General features: G+C 39.6%; 1 protein-coding gene and 1 non-coding gene across 6 annotated transcripts in view, besides 1 other annotated feature; both read right to left on the bottom strand.

The window, feature by feature from the left end:
• kuz (kuzbanian) overlaps positions 1–26951 on the bottom strand; it is an 89273-nt gene that overhangs the window by 11185 nt on the left and 51137 nt on the right. For all 5 annotated transcript variants that reach the window (NM_165047.3, NM_001014481.3, NM_057839.5 and 2 more), the window contains exons 4-5: positions 18240–18436; positions 17649–18171 (exon numbers count right to left, since the gene is read on the bottom strand). In NM_165047.3, coding sequence (NP_723825.1) covers positions 17649–18171; positions 18240–18436 — 720 coding nt within the window. The remainder of the gene's footprint in view (positions 1–17648; positions 18172–18239; positions 18437–26951) is intronic.
• Positions 16907–16966: a mobile genetic element.
• mir-2489 (mir-2489 stem loop) lies at positions 18159–18253 on the bottom strand. The gene has a single exon (NR_047948.1). It is a non-coding gene; the product is annotated as a mir-2489 precursor RNA (primary transcript).

Raw genomic sequence — 26951 nt, 5'->3', positions numbered from 1 at the left:
CGGTATATCTGATTTTGCCTAGCTAAACCCCAAGATGTTGTCTGATTTTTGGTTTTTATGCCACGCTAGCTAGGTCGCCGCCATTCCGCCTTTGACCCCTTCCTCCCACTAAGCCAACTCCTACCAACCCACTTTTTTCCCCCATTTCAATCAACAGCTGTTGAGTCGCCATCGCCATCGTAATAGAGCGCGCGTCTCCAGCACATTTCATTTTTCCAATTTCTCTGTGCCACTCAAAGTCCGCTTTTTTCCCATCCCTATCCCCATCCTGGTTCGTGCCACATGCTTCTGGGTTCCACGGTAACTCCTTTTCCTACAGACAGAGAAAGTCAACGAGGATGGGATTAGCAATCAGCAGGATTTGCTAAAGAATGTCGCTGTCTGCTTGAATGATTATTATGTATGAGAAAATAACAAAAAAAATTATAAATTTAATACAAGGTAAAGCCATCTTAACAGGTATTTATAACCCATTTTTAATCGCGTTAATTAGCCATTTTCTCAATTAGTATATAAATAAGTATTCTTGGATTTCTTGGAATTTAACTAATTTATAATAGTTTTATATTTTTAAGAAATTTATTGATTTGCTTGTGGCATTTCAATTGGAAATTCGTTTTGACAGAAGAGACTTGTCTTCATAAAAGAATTATATCAAGAGACTCCTTTTTCGCATTCTTCTTATTTAAAAGGGTCGAGCGCAAAAGGAGAAAATGAAATAAAAGATAATTTTTTGAAATAAAATAGAGAGCTGCATTTATTGTATTTCTGAGTGCACTCGACACTGCCTTCATTTGCTGTCGCACATTCCTTGCACAGCCTCCAGCATCCTGCACATCCTTTTAGCCCCCACATTTTCTCAATTATTTCTTGGAATTTAACTAATTTATAATAGTTTTATATTTTTAAGAAATTTATTGATTTGCTTGTGGCATTTCAATTGGAAATTCGTTTTGACAGAAGAGACTTGTCTTCATAAAAGAATTATATCAAGACTCATTTTTCGCATTCTTCTTATTTAAAAGTGTCGAGCGCAAAAGGAGAAAATGAAATAAGAGATAATTTTTTGAAATAAAATAGAGAGCTGCATTTATTGTATTTCTGAGTGCACTCGACACTGCCTTCATTTGCTGTCGCACATTCCTTGCACAGCCTCCAGCATCCTGCACATCCTTTTAGCCCCCACACCGCCATCCAACACCCCCCATCCCCCCCGCGAGAACACTTCAATCATATTTCGCTTTGGCTTTGACTGCATCGCATCGCCCAACGCCTCGTAGAGATTTCTGCACAGAGATTAAAGTGCACTTTTGTGTCATCTTTTTACTGCAGTTCAGATCGACGTTTGCACTTGTACAAGATTTTCCACTGTTACTTCGATGTTTTTCGTGTTTTTTTTTTTGTCGCAGCATTTTCGTTTTATTTGTTCACATTTTATTTTGCTTTTTGTGCCTTTTCCTTGTTGCGCCAATTGAACAAAAGCCACCCGCTCGCCCGCTCAACTTATGAATTTTACAACTTCCGTTGCCTTTAGTCGGTCTCAGGCAAGCTTGGGTTTTTTGTCGTCCTGGCAGCCTTACACACAAAAAAAAATGTAGCCAGGATTGAGAGTTAAGTTGCAAAACTACAGCATACCCTGTAAATAGGAAGTGGTATTGATGTTTGGAAGTATTTCATTCCACCACCATTTAGTCTACTATTAAACTTTGTATCTCTACACTTTCAATGGCTAATAACAAATGTATAACTATTGTATTTATGTTTATTAAAAACCCATATGCACATTACCCAAAATTGGTTAAATTACTGGGTATGTGGTAAGAAGACCAGAAGCAGGAAAAATTCAGCTGGAGTCGGAGACAAACGACGTTCAGACATGCAAGCGGCTTTTGTAGCTGGGCTTTTGCCTCCAACTTCCCCATTTACTTCTTCATGCCACTAACACCGCCCAACCACCACCCACTACCACCCACTTTCGGCTCCCAATTACGACCATGGACCCATTCAAGCCACTTGTGGCCTTTGCTTACTGCGCCAGTGTGTGTGTCTGTGTGTGTGTGTGAGATGCGCAAGCAAAAATGAAAAATAATCCCAAATTCAATTGCAAATGAAATTGAGGGCGAAAGACCCCATAAATACACACACATACACACAGTGGCACACACAAAGAGCATTCAGAGCATCCCACCCCCCAAGAATGCCCCAAAAACTGAATCAGCACCCCAAAAAGGCCATAACAGACGCTTTACACAATTTGGACGCTTTAAAAGCAAAATAAGGAGCAGGCAAAGCGAAAATCAAAAAATTCAACATAACTGAATAAGCAACACCAAATATTCGAGGCAAAAAAAAAAAAAGAAGTTCACAAACTCACACAGTTGCAACCAAGACGTTCGATACTCTCGAAGGGCAGAAAGTATATAAATGGGAATGTGGCATTAAATGTGCAGCTGTGCCACAAATAAAAGCAGCGTCAATAAATCTATGTAGTTTTAAACGAAATATAATACAATATTTGAGATTTTAATGACATATTTATTTTATTCAGCTTATTGAAGCGAAAATAATTTTATTTTTTAAGGAAAATATAATAACAATAATAAAAAGCAAATGGCTTTCTTAGAATTTTGTCATTCAAACGAGACCCTGACGAAAAATCTAAAATCCGCGCGATTACTACGGAAACGCACAAATATAATATAGCATACATCTGGGCGCAATAAATGCTGTGGCCCAAGTCGTGGGCGTGCATTACATGGGCGTGGCATATGCGAGTTTGCTGCTGGCCCTGCTTTTCCCACTAACAAGTGGAAATCATCGCAAAAATGTTCCCTGCTCTCTGCTTCTGATGTGTAGATGTGCAGATGTGTAAATGTCGGGAGCACAATTCATGCAATTTTCCCTAATTTGCTTTTATTTTGTAAATGATTTGATTACCACGTTGTTACCGTTCCTGCTGCTGTTTATTTATTTAATCATTTCTTCTTTTGTTTATCCAGCCCCTCTGCGCCCTCCGCCTCCCCACATGCGTTCTCATGAGCATCGTCAGCGAGTTTTGCTCGCCAGCTTAGACTTAATTTGTTTGCCCGACAATTGTTACGCTTTTTATGTTTGCCTTAATTAAAAATGTTTTAATTTGCGCAATTGTTCGGCGATGATTGCTATGAACAATGAAGGATGGAGTTCCTCATTAAATTATTAGGCATTTTCAGATTTCCATACATTTAAATTGGTTTATTGCTTACATATTACTTGATCAAATTCTTTTATTCAATTTACAAATTCGAATTAATTAAGAGTATATTTTCCTGAATCCCTGAAACATGATATTCCTGTGTTCCCACTTTGTTTAGTTTGCATTCCATTGGTATACATTGGCATCTTAACGCTTTTCAACGCCCAAGGACTCTAAATAGGTCTTAGGGGGCCCATATCCATCCATGACCTACCATCCACCCGCCCATATGGATAACTAATGTCTTTTGGCCGTGGCGACAGCCTTCCGTTGTTGTCACACTTTTCTAGCAAAAAGTGTCGCCGTCATCGTCGTCACCTGCGCTTTGGCACTTTCGCATAAAGCCACACTCAGGAAAACCAAAGCCATGTTGGGCCAGAAAAAAGATTACGCATTTTGGCCGCGTTCATGGCAAAAAGCAAAACAAAACGTCCAACAGAACGAAAGTCCGTCCGTTTGGCGACACCCGCTGCCTTCCGCATACAAATTAGTTTTTCTGGCCCGGCCTTTTGGCCTTCTTTTGAATGAATTACACCCTCTGACCCATCCATCCTCGAATGCGATTCTCATTTCCGTAGTTTTTCTTCATCTAGTCTTAGTCATACAAGAACACATTAATATTAAATACATTGATCTACATATGCTGGGTGACTTGGAGTAAATGCGACTTTGAATGGCAATAGATTTGTGGTAGAAATGCATAAATATATTATGTGCGCTTAATATGAAAAGATGGTTTTCAATTAGGTTAGAAAGTTGCTACGTTTCGGTATTATTAACATTGAATTGCATGTAAACGATGATTTGCCCCAATTTATTTAATTAAAACTACGAAATTCAATCATAATCAAATAATTTCGTATTCACTTGCATTGCGAGCCGGAAAACATGTCACAATCAACTCAAATTGAGTTATTCAATGCAGGACTTACAAATTACAAAGGACTCGAAGGCAGAAGGATAGAAGCCTAATTGTCGTAGCTGTCAGAACTCAACTTGCCATTCGAATTCGTATTCTCGAATTCGTTTTCGCATCCACATCCGCATCTCCACTTCCAATCATCCGTAACTTTGCACTCAGCTCGACTTAACTCAAGTGCCAGCAAAAGATAAACAAAATTTGTATCTGTGCGAATGGACGTTGAAGTCGAACGACAAAAGCTTAGTTAGAAGGCAAAAGCAAACGGTAGCCGAGCAATTTGTGGTCAAGTGCAAACTAAAGGCGGTCGATGACAAGGACATCGACTACTATGATGATGATGAGGAGGATGAAGCCGATGATGAAGGCGATGATGCTGGTGATGGTGATGGCGATGGTGACGGCGGTTCCTGGTATGACTTTGGGGCAAATGAAAAAGAAAAAGTTTCCGAAACGACAGAGCACTGATGCCTGGCTCTAAATGGTCTAGAAATAAGCCAAATGTATGGGCTCGTCTCTATCAGGCACTAATTAACGACGAAATAATTTCCCCTGCCAGGCAAATGGAAACGAGCCACAGGATCCCAGCCTGATTGGTCCTGTGAATAGTCCTGCAGGTGGGGGTAGGTTAGTGGCTCTCCTCCTGCTTTCTCTGCTGGCTCATGGCTCATGGAATTAGAAAAGTTCATTCGGCAGTGCAACTGTTTGGCTTTTGACCTGCTCCTTTGGTGTGCAGCTGCTTCAACTCCTTGTAGGCAGCATTTTGCATGCAAGGCAAAGTGCAATATCAACAAGCCCGGTCCAAAAACCAAGAGAAATATGTCGACTTGTCACACAAAGCACCAACTACCACTGGGACCAGGACAGCCGCCTGACATTGAACGCAGGACCTGGTACACAGGCACACAGAATTTCTCATGGTGGACGAGGAATACGCCCCGGAATTTTAAACTAAACTATGTTCGGAGCCCTGTGCCTAAGGCTGGCACTGATAAGACATCCGAGAATGCACAAATGTGGGTATATTGAACCACCCAATCCGAAGAATGTGGCCAACACCATATGGACGAGAGGTCTGCGGAATGGAATGGTGGTGTAATGGTGGTGGGCTTACCAAATTGTTGGGAATTTTCATTGCATGCAGCTTGGCCATAAAATAAATGGAGAACCTTATTCGGTTGTACATGTTTGACAGCCCACGCACCCACACACACACACACTTGTATACATTTATATCAATGTAGGGACAGGTGGCTAAAGAGGGCCGCAGAAAACTGGTTACGACACATGGAACTTATGGCCTAAGTGATAGTGATTGACAAAATAGAGTGTTGGGCTAAGTCAGCTGAAAGTAACGTTGTAAACCGTAAGAAATAGCAATTTCTAGAAGAAAATAATACTCTTAAATAAAGTATAAGAAATCATAAACAGCAAATATAAAAACACCTCAAAAGTAGTCAGCTTAAAACAAGGCAAAACGACTGTTGTTCTTGGCCAATATGGATTAATATCATCTAACGTATTTGTGATATAGATAAATACCTTTACCAATTTAAAACAACAGTGTACTACAGAAAACAACTGCACTAGCTTCATTTCCTCAACAGCAAACCAAAACGGAAGCAACAAATATCATCAAGCCCAATTGCATTTGTGGCCGAAAACTGGAAATATTTACTTGCCCGGTTGGGTTGAAATTTTGGCATTGCCTTTTGCCAGAGCGAGACGACAGATAAGCAGAAAGGAATTTCCTGGCCCATTTGGCCAAAAGGGGGGAGGGAGAGAGATTCGGCCAAGTAAGTCGGCCAGTCGAAATAAGGATGGCCAGAATTGTTGGGCGGGTGGCGAACGGTCGATTTGAGGAGTGAGAATCTTTGTGCAGGGCCATGATAAAAGTGGTTTATGGCAGTGGTTATAGTCTATAGGTTCCCCCCAAGTATAATCCACTGTTGAGAAGTGCATTATGCTCTTTGTCATGTTGCTAACTTTGTGTGAGGTGTTGAGTTCATGAGGGCTCATGTTGCTGCATAAAATAAATGCTAGACAGGCAGGATTAAACTATTTATTTATATATTTTGGGCAGAATATGTCTTATTTCTGGCCTTACTACCGAGGTTTCAGCATTTAGGCAGAATATAATACGTGGACAACACTAATACCATCGATTTCTGATCAGTATTACACAAAGTCAACAGCAATAGGGACCTCTTAGGCCAATGCGAACAATTCGAAACTTGTTTCAAATTCAATTGGAACACTCGAGGAGCCACAGGACATAAGAGGCCACGTTTGTGTGTTTGGCAGCAGTTACAGTCGCCTATGACAACACAGTTACCAATGTCGTAGTCGTTGTCATCGTCATTATCAAGTGGCTGACACCGTACGAAAATTCTCCCGAAAATGTCCCGAAAATAAACCGTAAAGCACTTAAAAAAGACCGCATGACAGCCAGCGGGCGACTAACAAACCCCGTCTATTTCAGCTTTCCTTTCTATCCTGGCTAAAAGTCTGGTTTGAGAGGTTGCCTACCATAATCGATGGTTGATGTTGCTTTTGTCGTTACAGGTTGGTACTTTTACACTGGGAAAAACAACGTCTTATTCGGATATTATAAAGCTTACATTAACAAAATTGCACATTTATATACCAAATTTGGTGCCTCACAAAAAAAATCGCCCTATTACAAGAAAGTTTTATTCCTATAAACATTAAACTTTTTTCGAAGTTTGCTAGCAGTGTTGGTGTCCCGACCAACCGCAATTTTCACTTCAATTTAAACTTGCTAAATGAAGTGTTCAATGTCCGGATTTCCCTTCAATGACTGCCCCGTTTTATCCAAGGGTTGAGGTTTCCAACGATGTCCTTGCCGCGCTCCTTGAGTTTCAGATATACGACAAGTTGGAGTCTGCATATGAGAAACTTGTTAATTAGAGCCTATTGAAGGCAATCACACCATGGGGTACTCTATACAGTATTTGCCTTAGCCCTCGCCAAATCAAATGATGTATTTTTACATATGAGTAGGACACTCTCCCAACAACCTAATGTCCATTTTAATTAAACACAAACATGTGCGTATTTATAGATGTCTGTACCAACAAACAGATTCCCCAAATGGCCCATTGAACTGACACTGGGCTCCCAAGGCGCTTGGTCACCAATAAATTTACGAGCACAACGAACGAGAGCAGCCAACTTACAAATATATATATATATGCACATATGCATAAATATACACAAATTCCCCCACATGAACACACCAACTCAGACGGGCGACCATTCACAGGGAAATTTAATAATTTAGCAGTTAAATTATTTGGCACTTGTAATAAAACAAACAACTTGTAGCAAGCTGTAGCCGAAACTCCGGCAACATCCAACCAAAACGCAGTGGACAGTTGCAAAGTGTTAAAACGCAAAACTTTCGGAGGAAGCCGCAGCAACTGAAGTGCAGAGGAATGCAGAGGAAGAGGAAGCCCTATAATGTGCCTGGCCCGGCCTGGTTGTGATGACCAAATGTTGTTAAATAGCACGAGCAACATGTAAATATAAATTTTCAGCACAAGATTTATGCATATTTTGAAGTTGGGCAGAGAGCAATGTCCTTGGTAAACACCATGTGCGTGTGTGTGTGTGTGAATTTTAAAATTGTTTAAATTTCGTCTGGTTCTGCAGCTGTTGCAAGGACATCAACTGCAGGCAGTCCTCTACAGATTCCACACGAATAATGCTCCAAGACATTGGGCAAAGCAACTAGATTCTTCCTCTAGCTGATGCTTGTCATGTTGCACATACTCGCATGTTGGTACTTATATATATTTATCCTAATTCCACATGCTTGCCCACTTTCTGGAGTCATGTAATGCTTGGTAAACCCCATTTGGACACATTACGCATACGCCATGTAGCCGCACGATATTATAAACTTCTGCTTAACTCTTGATTGTAAAAGTTTCGGGTGGCATTTTTCGGACCATTGTGTTTACCCAGCTTGTGTTTACATACGCATTTTACACGTAATTTATTAGAAATATAAAATCAAATATTTATTTATGCAAGGTTTAAGGGTTTAAGAGGTTTACTGCATAAAACTATACTTTTTTTGCTTATTAGAAACTTAATCTTTCTGTTTAACCTTTTTTGCTACCATAAATCTGAAAACTTATTCTAGATTGATTTGCTGGAATATTTCTGCAATCAGAATAAAGTTGTTTAAAGAGAATCTACGATATTTTAAAGTAGAATCCTTTCGGCAGGAATGGCATCTTGTGCAACGTCAACCGCAACGATTAATTTAATATTTCTCGGACAGAATCACGAACGTCTCACACCCAAAACCTTGAACCCATTTTGCCTGCGGACTGCTCGACTCCAACGCATCCCCGTTGTGCTGCTGTCACCTGAACAGTTTGGATAAGAGTGGCAACAGTACTGCAGCCAAACATTTGCATAAATATTTGCCAGATTCGTAGAGTGCTGGCCATCTACCCCGAAAAACCAGAAAATGTCCCCATTTCGTTGATGACGCCAACAGATTTTAAATACATTTTGCACCCAACCACCCAGACAGCCAGCCAGCCATCCAGCTCTCCAGTACTCCGTACTCCGGGTCCACACCTGTCGGCTACAATTATTGGTTTGAGCGCTGTCCGCGGTCCAGGTGCTAGCGATGTGGATACGAACAGGGATGGAGCTATGGGGCTATGGGGTTACGGGTTAAGGGGATCATTTCGGGGGACCCGAGCCGGATTCCCCAAAATAACGAGTTTGTGGTAAATTGAATTGTTCAACATGCACATCTCCTCCACCTCCGCATCCACTCCCGATTATCCCATTCTGTCGCGTCAATAAAATCGTTGCACCGTTTCATTTCGTCCTGATATGTTCGTATGATGCGGTTTTGCTATTGGTACTTCGCATTTATTGAGCGCTGAATATACAGGGTATATAGGACATTTATTAAATTAAATGCACTTAAAAGGGTTCTAAGTTTTGACAGACTGCTTAAGATTCTTTGGATACAAAATATGTACAAGATCACCCAATTTATACAGTTGCTGCTTAAGTTAGTTAGTTTCAGCAACCCCTACATATTTGTATTCAAGAACCAAATTTTAATATATTTGCCAAAAATCCTTTGTTTATTTTTTATTTCTAGATTAAATTGATATGCCCACTAAGCCTGGCATAGAAATTATGATGGTCATAAATCTAATTTCCGTCAATTTATATTTATTTATTTTTTCGTTCTGTCTGTTGCTGTCTCCCATTGAATATGACTGCACAATGCGAAAATAAATGCGGCTGAGTCTTGGTTTAAGCGCTATCAAACTATTTTCTATCCAACTATATTTTATGCAAAATATTTGCAGTCTAATCTAAAGTGCTATGAATAGCTAAAATAAACATTTATTCATCCATTTATTTATTTAATCACTAGAAATGTGAAAACAGAGTACTATCGTATAGTATAACATGTATTGTACTATATAGTATAACATGCACTATATGCCAAAATGTCAGCGTTTTTGATGACCACATTAGATGAAGAGCAAGATGCTATTCAGCATCATTCCCCTTCCATATCGGACGATTATGATGACAGATTGCTTCATTGTGATATATCGGCAATAAGAACGCAATTCGCAGACATGTTGCGTTTCGGCAAAGCAATCAAAGTGGCATGCAACACAAATGTGCAATCTAGTTGCAACCCCATACCGAAAATAGCTGCTGAAAAATAAAAGCGATCCACCCCAACACCACGTTGAAGTGACAGAGCAACACACAATGTCATGGCTGGGAACTTTCATCAGGTGTGTTTGTCTGCCAATAGAATGATGGCGATGATGATGATGATGGTACAGGTAGGTACCCAGTACCACCAGCTAGACAAAAAAGCCATTAAAAGCGACTTAAATGTTGCGAAATGTTTTCACGCTCTCTGATCTGAACTGCACTCGCAGCAATCCGGCGGAAAACTGAAGGTGAGCTCTCTTAGGTGGTGGGTATAAAGGTGTTGTGACGTGCGTTGTTTATGGCACCTTTTCATTTGCCCAAAACATTTATTAAATTTTAAAATCTAATTTAAATTTTCACGCCACATAGACTGAGCAGCAACAGCAACACGAACAACAACTGTGCATAACATCAAACAAAAGGGGTACGAGCAACTAAACCAAACGAAGTGTATCACAAGAAGCCATCGCGAGGAGAATGAGTCAGACTGACGACTCGGATGCTAAAAGAGGGCAGAGGGCATCCATAGAAGCGACATTATGGATAAATCCGGAGTGGTGGAGGGTAGTCATCCTGATGAGTCGAGGGCAGCAGCACGGAACTGAACATAGCAGCATGGAATGCATACTAAGTGTGATATTAAAGAGGGCTTTGCAACAAAGATTAGTTTAATAGAGCTTAGCCAAATACATTTGGGTAATTAAACAAGTTTAAGGTTTTTAAAAATAAACCAAAAAGTCTTAAATATAATTTGCAAGAGCTCAGCTTCACTTGATTCTGACTGACAATACAAAATACAAAACTCCGTCCGTGTTTAAGGACAAAAACACGAGGCATGAGTTTGACCAAACATGAAATATGAAAAGTTGCCATGTTGCATATCAGCGATTCATTATGCTGGGACAAATGTCAATTAAAAGTAAAGCGTAAAAATAATAAACACTGTGTACACTGGACATTGTCATTTCAGAGGTGGTGGTGGTGTGGTGCTCATAAAAACGGTTCGGCGTGCTTATAAAAAGTAAAAGACCCACCCCCACCAAACATTATTTTTTGCCGGCGGTATGAGGTGGGGCATAAAAAGTTAGTCATGCGAGATTTTTGGTAGTTGTCGTTGTCGCCGGTTGTTGTCCGCCGCCATTCTGCGTTGGTCAGCTCTGCGAAACCCCATAAAACTGCACAACTTCAATTAATTTTCACATATGGCGATATGGTGGGTGGTGGACTGTGAGTTGAGGAGGTGGTGGGGGAACAATGTGCCACGCACATGGGCCAGCGGTCAACGGCAGTAGCAGCTGACTGTGAACCCAGTTCAGTGAATTCAATTAACCGCAATTTCCATACCAGCGATGCGGGGAGCGGGGTGTGCCCGCTCCTCTATCAAATGCAATTGTTGTGCGGTTGGCAAACAACAATTTTCAGACAACTGACAAAAAACATAAAAGATAGAAGTACAAAAGTTTGCAGAGTACAAATTTTTCTCATGTCAGCTAAAAAAAAAAAAACAAAGCATTAAACAAAATGTGAGCACTCATACATAACGACTCTGAAGTATGAAAATAATTAAAATTTAATATGCATTCTGTACAGTTGAAAAATAAAACATATGAATGTTTATCTGACAGTTTTTACATTCGGCTCTTGTTGCCTTTCGTAATTTGTCACTTCTAATTGCAATTTGTGTGTGTCTGAATCTGTATCCGTATCTGCGTTTGTATCTGTATCTGTGTGCACTTGATTTTTGTTGACTTTCGCATTGTAATTATGCGGTCAGATTTGAATTGAGATTCAGCAGCAACTAACGATGCAGATGACCCATTTCTGGTGAGCTGCTTTGTAATTAGCTCGTCCAGTTCAGTTGCCGCCCTTTCAGTGTAATAGACAGGAAACCGACTGCGATTGCTGGCTAGTTGATTTGCATGCTCGAAATCGTATTTGATTGGAAATGTTCGTTGCACATTCCATTGCCAATTGAGGAGTAGGGGCAGCATTATTATGGTTAAATTATAAGCGGATCTTATGTTGTAGAAAGGAGGGAAGTGGCTTGTTAATCGGAATTTGGCATGAGGGAAATGAACTCCAGGACGGCTTCTTCATTGGAAAATTCTAAACCCCCTACCACACAGTACTAGCAGTAATAAAATATTTAGCAATCACTACATACTAGATGGTATGGTGGCATGTTACATAATTGGGTTTATGCGGCATAGTTACAATACTGTTTGAAAATGTAAGGTACTTGGGTTTTAATTCATATGATTAATTAAAGTAAATTGCAGTAAACACCCTGTATTTATATGAAATAAGAATGAGTCAGAGCACTAAATATCTCCAACTTGATAAAGCAACTACAAAATAAAAGACAGTCTGTGAACATTGTGCTGCAGCAACACCCGTTCTAACAAACAACTGCTGACCGCAGAGACTGAAAAATTGCGGGCGACTTTGTCGGTGACCGCGAGTTGAATGACCAACGGTAACTTAATAGAAGTTGACACATGTCGCCACGCATGCAAAATGGATTCATCCAACCGCAGCCGGGCGGGCAGCAGATTGGAAGGGGTCATCCACCCACTCCGCTGGAGCAGATCCACCGCTCTGACTGTGACCACTGGCGCACAATCGCAATCACAGGGCGAGGCCATTGTGCTCAAACGCATTTGATTTCAATATCCATCTGCCCCTTTCATGGCCACTTCAGCCGGCAGCGTTGCCAATTAACATGGCCGTCGGTTGCCTTCTGTGCTGCAGTCTGACTCCAATCCGATTTGTTAAAAAAAAAATAAGAACGACGTAGAAAGCGCTAGAGTCTAGACTAGTTGTGTTATGAGACCATAAGATACCCTGTATTTATGTGCAACCGAGTCCAGGGTTTAAGTAATAGTTAAATGTATAAATAACATAATATCATATATAATATAATATAATATAATATAATATAATATACTAAGTGAATATACAAACACCCCAAAATACCCCACACTCCAAGAGTATCAAAAGAACTACACAAAAAACGAAAAATTGAGGAAAATAGAACTTCCGGCTATGACTGTCGCATGTCAATTTGGACACAGTTCTTTTTTTTTTTTTTTTGGTGAATGTTATCCATTGCTCCCTTATCACAAGAACTATGTGGCAAGGCCGGTAGGGAGGCGGGTGAAGTTGCTTGTGCAACGTAGCATGAAATTTGTTTGTTTACAATTGCAAACTCCACTCCATGCTGCTGTGCAAAGCGCCTCCTTCCATTGGCTTTCGTTGCCGCTGCTATCAAATACCGGAAATTATTGTATGTTATGCCAACGTCAACATTGCCCCCGCGGCATCATCGTTATCGAAACGCGGCGTAAATCCTGTATTTATGTATTTTTGGCTGCTTATTTCATGCATCGTTGACTGATACATATTCATAGCAACACGATCCAGCACAGCACTGTATAAAATTGTATTCAATTACTCAGCCAGTTTTCGTTGGAATTTTGTTGCACGAAATATCTTCAAAATTTAAAAGGATAAGTTGTTCGCCCTTAGAACGGCACAAGAATGAAAGCAAAACTAATGAATAGAACTTTTTGCCTTCCAACTTTCAGATTCTGTAATGGTTGCTCATTTATCAAAGAAATAAAAGAACAACAGCAGCTCATTAAGCGCTAAGCTATGTAGTTAAAAATTCCGATTTATTTAAAGTTTCAACAGCCGCAATTACTGCTAATTTTTTTTTTGTGCCAAAGCCCAGTTTTAAACAATATGAAATGGATCGAGTTGAAAACATCTGCGTGTCAATGACATTTATGCGCCAATAAGTTCGCAGTTCAGCAAAAGTTAATGGGCATCCTGGCCAAAACGAAGGAGTGAGTCGAGTGCGGGGCAGCTGTTGTGCGATAGAGGCATTTTTCTATAAATTTGCATAGTGTTATAGCAAGTGCAATCAAATAGTCGTAAATAAATGTGAGCCGCATTGCATTTATGGCAGTTGCAGCGACTGCACATAAAGTTCCCACAGCCATGGTCAATGCACTCGAGAGCCCGAAGGATAACCGGAAAACTGGGTGGGGGAGGGGGTGGGGTAGTGCCATGAAATGGAAAGAGGGGTTTGCAGGATGTGAGGGAGATCCTGTCGAGGAGTACTATATAAGGAGCAACAGTGACGCCAGCAAACAATGTGCCACTCGAGCTGCTTTCTGTTTTGCTGTGCAAAAATTATATTACAACATTGTGTATAAATTGTGATTTCCAGGCAACAGCAGCTAAGGCAGTATTCAAGAACACATTGCACTTGGATGCACTGAAAGAAAATTGAAGATTAATTGAAGTTTTAGATAAACCAGATTTATTTCCTTGTAAGATTACTTATTCTCTGTCCTTAGAATGCATATTAGGGACAATTTTTAAGTTTCAGTCACAGAAGTTTTTATCTTCATACCAGGGATATTAAAATTTTAAATTTCTTTCTTCTTTCAAACGGAAATTAAATTTAAGATATCAACCCAGTGTTCTCAACTTACTGAGTTTCAAGTAAGATTTGAGTAACAAATCTGAAGCTGATTAATTTCTGTCAGTGTAATTGAGTACTTGTGTTGCGGCGTATGTTAACCCCTTGGCTGCTTCTGGGGTCGCCGGGCTCACGCTTCGTTACTTGGCTGCCTGCAAGTTGGCGGGAGTGGAGCAGCGAGACAGTGTGCCAGCTAGGGGCCATAAATGGGTTGGTTGGGAAAATCTCCTGCAAGGAGGGGGGGGGAGAGGAAGGGGCAGAGATCGGGGTGCCGCGTAGGGGGCGGATAAGCAATGTGCGTGCGCCGCTTGGTCGGTTTTAACACGCACTTAACGCACCCCTTGTCGCCGCCACCCCCTTAAAATGGATGAATGAGTGTGTACACACCAACAATGTAATCTAGGGTCCGCCGGCGACTGCTCATTTCCACTACAAAAGTTAATATGCTGCTAAAATGGTGTTGCCAGTGGGTTAAGAAACTCCTGATAACTTCAGAAGCATAAACACCTCGCGACACACTTGCCTCTCCCCACTATCGGGGCTAATAAAGTTGGACAAGCTGGGGTGGGAAAACTTAAGGGGAAAACCAGGCGAAAAATGCGGGTAACTATGAACTGGGGGGCAGCAAAAACTCATAAATAGAAAATGTGTAAGCGAACGGCGAGTGGCGAGTGGCAAAGGCGAACATTTTGCACTTTTCACAAATTAAAGTTTATGTTATGCTCCCCGCGACTAAGTGACCAATGGCAGTTATGTGAAAAAAAAAAACCTTTGACACCGCTGCTTTACTTTCCACGCTTGTCATGGCAACTTTGAGCACTTAATTGTGCCATTTAGAAGTAGTAATAGGTACCTGAGTCATTCAAACGTTTGAGATATGTACGTAGTTAAGTGGCTGCAAAATAATGACTAAATAAAGTGATCTTTGAAATAGGAAATTATATATATTATTTACATGGCCGTGGTTAGAAGCAATCGAAACGAATTTTAAATTGATTGAGACACTTTTAATTATCGTAATTATGCGAAAAACATTCAATTTCAAATGCAAACCGATTAATTGCCTTGCAATGCTATCCAAGTTAATAAAATGAAATGTCAATTTTGTTGTTTTATTCGAAATTTGAACTTTACATCAATCAAAATGTGCAACAGTCACAATCAAACTAAATAGCACTAAATAAGCTGACAGGTGGGCGTGGCTGGTGTGTGAGCTCATTAAACTGATTACACCGCACACCCAAAACGCATATGTATCTATATAAACTTGCTACTTGGCTAAATGCACCCATGACAATAGTTTTGTCAAGTGTTGTTGTTGATTCCCCATGCACGTGTGTGTTTTTCTGGGTATGTCAAATTGCATACAATTTTTGCAAGCACCAACAATGGCTTGTAGATTGTCAAAAAAAAAAAGAAGATATAAAAAAAAGTTGGCCAACAAAGCTGCTCTCTGGAACTCAACCAAAATACCCACCATTGCTCCCATTTCACTTGTTTAGCTATGCATTAGATTCCTCTTCTTCTATTGTTGCTACAACTTTACAAGGGCGTGGCAGACGCCTTTTGTTATATCCATGGTTATGGGAACATTTTTGCTTGCACTTTCAGAAAATAAATCGATTTATATGCAACCCTTTATCAACTTTATACACGAAAACGAAATATTTCGTTTTGAAAACTATATAAATATTTGATCTTTTAATACTATTAAAAACAATTATTTGCTTGCTAATAATGGTGAATATTCACTTTAAAAATCCCACAAACATAACTACTGAAATATATTTGCATTTTTAATGAAAACTGCAAAAAGAAAACATTTCCGTTCAGTGTATGTATGCATGTATGTGAAGTAACCGCTGGTCTGGAACCTGATGTCGTCATAGTTGGTGGTGCTGCCTGCACAATAACAACGGCGATGCATCCGCTTTTTTTCAGTTTCGCAGTTGCAACTTTTCATTGTCAGTGTCATTGTTGCAGCAATATGTAATATACGAGTACGTTCGAGTGTTCGAGTGTGTGTGTGCGATTCTGGGGGCAGGCACACCTTCTTTGCTTGCACCATTGTTGCCGACGAGTAGCATAAAAAATTGACCATTGAACCGGCTAGAGGAGAATATTCCTTCTTATTTTCTTCGCTTTATACGGCGCTTCATGCGTGGCTTGCTTTTAAAATGAAGTCGCTGGGTTTCGCCTTTTTGCATAAACCATGAAAAACGTTGCTGCACGTTGCCCGTTTTGTCGCTTTCAACGGTATGAAAGTTTTTCTGTCGCTTCTTTGTCGGCACAGCTGACGGATCAAAGTTTCCATCGCCATTGGCGGCGAAAAACTCTATCTATATACTTAGATTTCGTTTCCATTTCAGTCGACATATTCTAATTGGGCAGGAAAAACATTGTTCCAAAAATTTGCGAAACTTTGCCTTTCAATTAGAACTGGCAAACTTGACTTCTTTTAATATGCTAGGTATCAAAAAATTTAAAATTAAAAAGAAAACTTTAAAGTTTATCCTTGTTTTGATTCAAAAAACATGAGAGAACGCTGTAGTCGAGTTACACGACTAACAGATACCCGTTACTCTTCAAAGTATCTCTTAATATTGAAGTTGCACATGAGCGGTGCTTCGTCATAAGTTTTTTACGAACTTCTAACTTATCTAGTCTACGGACGGACAGACGTACAGACGGACATTCAACCAAATACATACATATATTCGCTATAGGTTCTTTCAAATAATATAGTATATCCTTTAATTCTGCGTATAATGCGATAAATAATAAAAGGACAAGGACATCAAGAACAAGGTTTTTTGAAATTACATTATCGAAGCTCGTACCGTGACATTAGCTAAGCTCTACAGACAGATTTCCCCCTGTTCGGATAAACAAGTTGTTAAGCTCTACAACTTGCGAACCCAAGACAGTTTTTAACAGCATTGTATTGTGTGGCTTGACAAACTGACAGCCAACTGAAGAGATGAGCACAAGCGAAATGATTAGCAGCCACTCGCGACATGTCATAACTCAGGTGTCAAAACAGAAACGAAATGTTATCAAACAATTTCAAGGCTGACTTGTGTCCTCATCCTCAAAACGTTGAAAAGCAACCATGAATGAGTGCAAAATAAAGTCAGGAACTTTTCGGCGAGATGCTCGCCGGCTAAATAAATCACATTTAACAATGTGCTGGGGGTATTTTTCATTTCTGCATCGGCAGGCAACTTACTTTTGAAAAGTGGGAAAAGCAACTTATTTCGACTTACCTTCGCGCACATTTTCGTAGGCGTCCTCGACATGTGACTCCTTGTAGATAATGGAGTGAAAATCAAGTTCGTCCTCGGCATTACGCTCCTTTTCGTCCTCGAAATACTCTGTTGTGGGTGGGAATGTTGTTGTCGACGACGACGACGATTCGGTATACTCTGGAAGCTGCTGGCTCGTCGTTGTGGATTCAGCAATTTTCTTTATAAAGTTTTCTGTCTTACTATTAACGGCAGTAGTACTGGTGTTGCTTTTGGCCAAAGGCCGTGTTGGTTGTGTGCTTTTTGTGGCTGTTGTTGCTGAGGATGTCGTTGAAGTCGATGGTGGTGTTGTTGTCGCCGTGCGATTTGTGGGAAAATAATGTTTGGCATGTTCAACATAATAGGCATCACGTTCCGTTATAATTTTACCCTCGAATACCCCATTGTGTATGGAACCAAATACATAACTATTACGATCCCCTATCACTTCGCCCTCATAGATATGATCCGTGGAGACATCAATGGGACCTTTGCTATCATAAAACTGCAAATACAACATACAATACATACATTAGAACTTACGTTCCAGATGATTTGTATAGCCATACTCACGTCTAACTTATTGCTAAATGTATTTAAATCACGTTTTAATCTAAGATGGAAGTCTCTTCCATGTGATGCAAACTTTAAATGTACATATTGATCTTTGGTCACTGATCGTCGCGCTCTATTGTGACTAGCTCGGATGTGCTCGTGATCATAGTTGAGTGTTTCATAGTGGGATATGTATTCGTTAAGTCGTTCATGACCTGTAAAAAAAAAGGAGAAATAAGTAAATATTAATATAGATTCTGAGCTTTTTTAATAATAGCATATCCCAATAGGCTTTTATGGAATCAAAGCAAATGCAATTTGACTTCAGTATTGGTTAAATAAAAGATATTTACCAAAAATAAAAACTACATGAAAATCCTTTGCTTGTTAAATCTTGAAAATCGATTGCTGAACGAAAACCGAGAAACAATTTGATAACCGCAATTGAAATTAAATTGAAAACCGGAAATTGAAACACAACACCACACCAGACCAGACCAGTCCACACCCTACTTTTCGATGTGTTTATGTCCATCTCAGGAGCAGCCAGGACTGGCCTGAAAGTCCTTTGATTACTTTCATTTCCTTGTCAGCGCCCGAACACTACCTTCACTTAATACTTTTAACATTTGATTGCATTTATGCAATGAGGGATGGTATGGAGTTTGGTATGGTTCTGCTGCAGTTTTCCGTAATGCATTTACTATTGCAGTTGCCCCTCCGATGACTAAAAGTCGTTTCAGCACATGCCACAGCCAACTGCCTAACTGATGGCAAGTGGCACTTGTGTGTGGGCGTTGCTAGATTGCTCTACGACTGCCGCAAACATATTTATTTTGGCAGATGGACTGGAAAAATGGAAAGGCAAGCAAGGACGACAGGGAAATGGCATGCAAGGCGTCGCCATGCGTCCTTTTCCTCCTGGCCAGGCCAGTTGAAGCTTCCACAACGTTTTTAATGCACTTACAACGCACACAGTTGCACGCATAACTGCATTACTTAACAGAGAATTTTCGTCTGCCAGTTAGGGCTAAGAGCCCAGGCCATCAAAGCCGCCTGCTTACCTAATGGAGTGTGTTGCCAACTAGAGTGTGCAGCTCTTGGTTGGCTATGGCTGTGGTCACAAAAAAGCAGAATGTTTTGTTACGATATCATAAATTATACGTTCTATGTTTCAAAAAATAGTTACATACTTTTTTGAAAACTTTACAAAGGGGCGACAAATTAAATGCACTCAATTTGTTAATTCAAAAATGCATAGCTCCAAGCATTGGCTATTTCTTAATTCATTTTGAATAAATTACCATAGTTGAATAAAAGGAATGGAGTAACGTTAGTTTGGTCCAACTATATTAGGCATTAAATTAATTAAAATTTGGCCAACAAAAAAAAAAAAGAACGTATGCTTAAAAGAAACATAAAAACGAGCCGGCAGGATGCGGGTTCAACTTCAAAACGACTGTCGGAAAAATTACAGCAAACCAGAAAGTATCAGGAAAAAATCCTCATCACGAAATAAATGCCAAAGGATCTAAAAGCGAGTATTATAGGGGCAGGGGAGCTGAGTGCTGGGTAATTAAACTGAATGTTCAAGCAAACATTAAACAACGATTTTTTTTTTTCGCTCCTTTTTGTGCTAACGTCATGATGAATCAAGAAGCAGAATAAAAGGGAACAACCTGCAGCAGCAGTGGCGGGAAAATGTAAGGGAGCCCTTGGCCAAAGGGGTCATTTTACTAGTTGACCCACAAAACGGTACAAAGGTTTACCCAGCATCGTTCCCTGTGGTTCAACAATGCGGAAAACCCTCTCAGCAACTGATTAAACAAAGCTAAAATCCCGAGGGGAAAAGAATTGCTTGAAAAAATAAGCGAAAGGTGGCATCAATAGATTCCGCGAAATTACAGAAAGTGAGATTTTAATGGTCACGAAAATGCACTAAACATTCGCCATTCATTAGTGAAAGTTATGTATGATTTACATTCACTTATAAATCACTTAATAATGCAAACCTATGATTTAGATTTAATACTTTATTTCATTAACTTGACATCAATGTCGAGTTTTGAATTCATTCCAAGCAGTGACACCTTGACTTACATTTTGCCTGTTGCTTTCCGGTTTTTCCGGCCAAGCTCTTTTTATTTCCCATCGATCCCCTCAGCTGAGCTTCTCTTCTCAGCTGCTGCACAACTGGCACAAATAAATAGAAATACAACAAAAAGAAAACAATCGAGGAAGAAGAAAAACCCGCTGGAAACTACTTTCGCTATTCGCTTTTATGGGCGAGGGGGTGGGGTTTGCGGAAAATTGAATATGGCCAAATGTGCTTGACCAAAGAAAAGGCCAGCACAAACATGAAGTAAACAACAAACACGACTGGCGGACTGGCTGTGCCCAACTTTTCCAAGCCATGAAACGAGAAAGAAAATAACTTTTCTTTTCAATGTTTTTTTTTTTTTTTTTTTTGTCTTTTTCTCGACTAGCGGCTTTGATTTTCTCAGATACATTTGGCAAGTTTGCCACTAAAAGCCAATCGAAATATAGCGATATTACGGAAAAACTGGTTGCAGTTGAAGCCAGCAACTTAAATCGCATTGACGAAAAGGCGAGTGGGAAAAGCGTTTTTCGTTTGTCTCACTTATATTCCATTAACCCAAATTCTCCCTTGTCCCCATCGATCCATCCATGTCACCATGGCCAGGACAAACGAGCCTTTAATGCGCTCCACTGGAGATGGAGATAAGAGACTGCAAAGAGATGACTGCGAAAACACGATGACAGTAGTTCGGGCTAAAAACCCAGCAGAGAAATCTCAGCCAATCCCACTCGAAGTTATTCATTTTTAAACTGCTCAACCCACACAACTCGGCGATGCGGTGGAAAATGATGATTCAATTTGGTGGCATTGTGGTTACCAACCAAACAGCCAGCCAACCAGCAAAAGAAAAAACCACTTCAATGGTTCTCGAGTTAAATATCCTGAGGATTCGGTCAGCGTTTTTGGCTTAATCTGCTAGTTTTTGATTGATAGGCTTAAGAAGGCTTATATTGTGTGGGCGAAATTGGAGAATAATGTTGGAAAAGACTGCCACAATGAAATTAGCCTGTGTTTGGGATTTTCCTATATTGATAAATGATGTTGAGGTCATTGGACAAGCGGAAATCGGCAAAGTTAAATCTTTTATCTGCTCAATGATGAGTAATATAATTTCCATGGAAAAAAGAACTCACATAAACACATATGTTTAAGTAATTCTGTGTTTATTTATCTACACTCAAAGGCAATAAATATCAATGCTTTAAGTTTCACTCACTTATTTGAATCAAAATGTAATCAAATGTATTTGTAATTGTTTTTTTTTTTTTTTTTTGTATTTATTCTGCCAATATTTTACATTTTTGATGCGGTGAATGCTATCATTGGCGGGAACAGCATCAATTTAAAATTAAATAGCCCGAAGTTTAATACAAATGAAAAATAAACATTTGCCAAGACTGGGAAAATAAGAATTTACGAACGATGACAAACTTATTAGCAAGAATCACGATTTTAAAAGCACTTTACAAAAGATTCCATTAAAGACTATTTCTTAAAACGAAAACTAAGAAATTCATCCCTTTAACTCAGTTTAAATAGACAAACCTTATACAGCGTGGATTATGGCAAGGTTGTCTTTTGTTTTCACTCTAATAAATGAATATATGTGTATATATATATTCGTCTTACTTTTTGAAGGGCTTTGCGCTGATAAAATGATTTCAGTGCTACGTGATTTATTGCACTTTCGCAGGATTTTATTTGACAACCTTTCGTGCGGCTTTTGTGCTTTATTTTCTTGTTGCAAAGCACCAAGGCCGACATAGCTGCGGTCCCCTCTCCAAAACACCCAAGTTGCAGGAAAACTTTCTTTGGAGATTTTTCTTGTGGTTTTGCAACGAACAGAAATGTCAGCTAAGGCCATGACGTGCATCCCATTAGGTTAGAAAATTGCAGCGAAAAAAATTCTAATGTAGAAACTTTAAAGAAGTTGGAACTTGTCTAACAAAAAAAAGTGGTTAATGACGTGAAACGTGCATAATACGGTCCTGGGAATAACATGATTTTAGCTGAACTCCTGTAGTTGGTCAACTGTTTACTACTTTATTGCCAAAAAAAAACGGATTTAGCTTTAAATTTTAAAGTAGCTGAGTATTTCTTGTCTCTCCGATTAGGATATAAAATATTTGGCAATAGAGTAAATGCAGGCAGTACTGTGTTGGCCAAGTAAAGCGCCTTAAGTCTTTAGCTTGAAGGCAACAAACTGCAGCAACATGCCATGCCTGCAACTACAAACAAGCAAACACCTGTAATAACAGCAATTACATAGGCAAGGCTTTCTACCTACGCACACTCACATCCACCTGTACTCTTATCCTTTGTATAAAAACAAATGCCAAGGACAATTAGGCATATTAGAATACATCTACATCTAACCGAATATCTAAAGCACACGTTGTAACCCATTCAATGAGTTTGAAAGAAACTAAATGGAAGAAAACTGCTATATTAGATGTTATGTGAAGTAGCTAGCTTTATTAGAAACACATAACTTAATAGTACATGATTTTTCTTATATAATATCAGCCAATTATACATTTTGCTAAAATCGATCGAATGCAAACCGCATTTGACCCCACCCTGGTTGGGGAAAAAAAATAAAATAATTACCATATTAAATTCGAAGGGCATGTAAAACTTGGTCCGCAGTCTCAAGACAAATTTGACCACAGGATAGTTGGGGCCATGGGCATGCATATCGATAGATAGCGCCCCAAGCCGAGCTGTCAGTCCGTTCCAATGGAGGCAGCAGTTGCATAAACTGGCCAATAATCCCCAAGACTGAACCGAGTGGGTCTCAACTCGGGCTGGGGCGACGGGAATGTAGGCAATAACTTGGCAGCCAACTAAGGCCGACCAGGACAACAGAGAGGGCCATTAGTTGGCCAAGTCGTAGGAAAAGCGCCTTAAAGGCTACAGCCAAATCGGCAGTAAGAAGAACAACAGGAGGGGTGAAAAAGTTTTCCATGTAATGCATTTCAAGTAATTTCACTTGCTACCCAATACACAGGCCAACTTTGTGTGCAAACTTAAAAACCAAAGCCAGTCAACTTTCAAAAAAAAAAAAAAAAAAATACCAGCAACAAAAATCCATCAAATGAACAACGAATTTCGGAAGTGTGCGATGGGTCACGACTTTCTGAGCTTCTGAACTGGGTCAAAACAATATGTTACACCCATTACAACGTTTTAACTGCACTTCGGAAATGTCCCTTTAATAATAATTTTCACATACTTCAACAATAGTTGCTTATTTTATATTCTAAAAGTTCTTTAATTGACTATTTGCGTAAGTCACTCTTAAGCCGAAAATCCGATGTTAATACTTTCGAATTTGGACATTTAATTCTGTTTAATTCATGCAAATTTATGAAGTTAAAAGAGTGTTTCAAACTTTATATTATATGTGCTTAATAGTCTTGAGTGCGTTTGACATTTCTGTACCCACATACTCTTCAACTTTTTTTTTTTAAACAACGACGATGACTTGTGCGAGTCCTGTTGACTTTGTTGTCCCTTTGCATACAATGGGCCAGATCGCAGATATGCTAAGAAATGCTGACAATGCCGAATGCTTATTGACCGAGATTTTTAAAATATGTATGCGTATAAAAAATACTTCTATCTCCGGAAAGCTCCGCTGAAAAGCAGCCAGTCGTACGGACTGGAACAGATAGAGATTGCACAAAAATATGTATGGTATTCGCCAAAGGACAAATATGTCAGCATGTCAACTTCAAAAAGGTTTTAAAATTATTAAAGCGAATTATTTCATTTAATGCATAACTGAGAAACTATGTCTTATCTTTCAGGGGTCAATTCTAATATCAATTGCACATACCTATGTTTCATAGCAACAGAGAAGTACAAGGAAGACAGGCAGACGACATTGTCCTAAATTTTGAATTGAATTTATTACAGTTTATCTCAAAACAAATAGAAATAAATAGCAAGGATGAATAAAATGTGTAAATTACGGCAAGACATGAGCCAGAACAACTTGCAAGGATGTAAATGTTTACTAGAATTCCAATTACCATGCGAGTTTTGGATTTGCGATATCAACAGAAGATATGAGTAAGGGATTTCCACAAGTCAGTTGCATTCAATGCGATATCCTTGTTGCCAGCAATTTGGACATTTAATTTGATTTTGTCAACTAGCCAGCGGGAAAATGCAGAATAGTGCCAGGCACACACACGCGTGTCCGTAATGAATATTTAATGTATTTTTTCCTGATCGTCTCTTTTGGTTTTCAATAACAAAACTATTTGTCATCAACTGCTGAAGTCATTGCTAATTCTCTGTCATTTGCATTAAATTTCGAATGCTATAAATAACAATATGGTTTATTGTTTAAATTGTTTGTTTTAAATGTCATTTACTCCAGTCGAATTCTATTAAACGAAGGAGTTCTCTCCCAAAAAAGGCTAAGACAACCAAAAGTCTTTTATCATGGCTATTTTTCAGTGCTTAAAGGCATACTTGTGATGGCTGATGGCCATTGAATTAGCACATAATCATCATTGTTATACACCAGAATTCCTCGAGTGATGAAAATATTTGAACTGACCCTTGCAAACATTTAATTTTGGCCGTGCGACCAAAAATGCGGGTCAGTAGATAGCGGCCAAAAGAAGAAAGAAGAAAGCGAGTAAAAATAATCATAAATTGCTAACAAAGCACACGCCCCACACATTCGTTCTCCTTTTTTTTTTTGTTGTGCATATTTTTTTTTGCCAGACGAGGCCTTTTAAGCCGCTTCGTTAGCTGCTGTTGGTGGCAACGTTTAAAGTAACTTTGACCCTTTAGTTGTTATCCTGGAGGTTTGGGTTTGTTGGCAATTTTTGTTTTTGGTGGGAGGGATTTTGTATATGTTTTGGCCCGAACCAAACCGCAAAGGGGGCGGAGATATGGCCAACCGACAGACGGCGACCGCCACACACACACACACACACATTCACTGGCAAACACACAAACAAACCATTGAGCTTAACTTATGGATTATGGGCGTGCCCTGTTCTGCGGTGAAACAACTAAAGTGTAGTCTACATTTGGGCGTTCGAAAACAAGGGCGCGTAAAAACCGAAGGCAACGTCAAAATGGCATTAGCACCCAAGTGTGTGTCTGTGTATGGGTTTTGTGTTTTAGCTGCGGTTACAGCAACTGAGTTGTGGATGCTCCGGTTTGCTAGTCTTTCAAAGAGTTTTTTTTTGTGCCCCTCTTTAGCCCTGAAAGCTTCTCATTAGGTAAGTGAAAAGAGATGGAAATTGGACCGGAAAGGAAGATTTTTCCAGTAAGCTAAGCACTGCGTAACTTAGCACGTATGAAAGTATGAAAAATAATAACGTCTAAGAAAAGTAGATTATGGCGTTGCGCAAAACACCTAATAATGCACAATGCGATGGCACTTAACAAATAACACATATGTATATGCCAACATTGTATGCTTTCAAAATAAGGTAAGTATATATAAACAGGAACTAAACGGGACCATAATCTGAAATCTTGACCCGCATTCACTCAAGACGATTCTCCCTCTGAAAAGTGTAGCCACAAATGCCGGCATTAATAGGCCAAAGCACTGGGGTAATTTTTGCATAACAAATTAACTTGAAGTAGCACTCCGCCGCCACTAACAGCACAAAGCTAATCCACTTTGGCCGAAGGAGGCCAAAGCTGGCCGAGATAGCTATATAATTAATGTCCAGGCAGGTTCAAATTAAGGCACATTAAAAACTGCCAGTGGAAGTGGCAAGGAGAAGCGGAAAAAAGAACCTTTTGCGTTATAAACTAAATGAAGCAAGCTGTAAAGTAATTTGAGCTATGGCATGCCCTCGATCGAACAATATTCATACGACGTGGATGGCAGAGAATGGAAAATCTCGTTATATGCACAAAAAAAAAAAGGGAAAAAGTATCGGAAAAGTTTCCTGAATGGAGCGACAACATTCATTCGCAGGACATCGAGAGGATGTCGGACGTGGCCATTGTTCATCGGCTGTCGACGCCAATCATTCAACTGATTAGTTTGATTTTGCCGCTGCGCTATTTCCGTAGACAAAGGCGAAAGACAATACCAACTGATGTGTCAGTAATTTGGATGGACGAAGCTCCGAATAAAAGGTCCTACCGGACTTCAGCGAATATGACCACTGGGAAGCCACTGAATGCCGCTAGGATACCACCGGGAATACACCCACCACACCTGAAAGCCCTTGTTCGTTAATTGATTCACCAGTTCACATTTTCCGGAAAATACTGTCGCATCTGTAGCATTTTTGTAGTTCGCTTAATTAAATTATCGATTGGGCTATAAATGGGCAGGCAATGAAAGAAATGGAAGCGTAAGGAAAATAAATTTTAAATTGATAAGTTATTTATCGATTACAAATAGGCAGCTAACCAGCCGTTGAAAGCCAAAGAGCTCTTTGAACTGGCTGTAAGTACAAATACTCCGTTAAATCATAAACCAGAATTTTAATGAGCTTCGAAACCGCAATAGGAAAACACACAATCACGGTAACCACTTGTTCTACCAACTAAATCCATTGAGTGCAACCAAATCTCTTGAGAAGTAGGCAAACAAACTCAAATATGAAAATAATTATGGATGTTCGGTGATTTCA

Source organism: Drosophila melanogaster, chromosome 2L (assembly GCF_000001215.4).
Source record: "Drosophila melanogaster chromosome 2L".
Classification (NCBI taxonomy): domain Eukaryota; kingdom Metazoa; phylum Arthropoda; class Insecta; order Diptera; family Drosophilidae; genus Drosophila; species Drosophila melanogaster.
The sequence above is the reverse complement of the archived record's forward strand: the minus strand, read 5'-3'. Positions and strand labels throughout refer to the sequence as shown.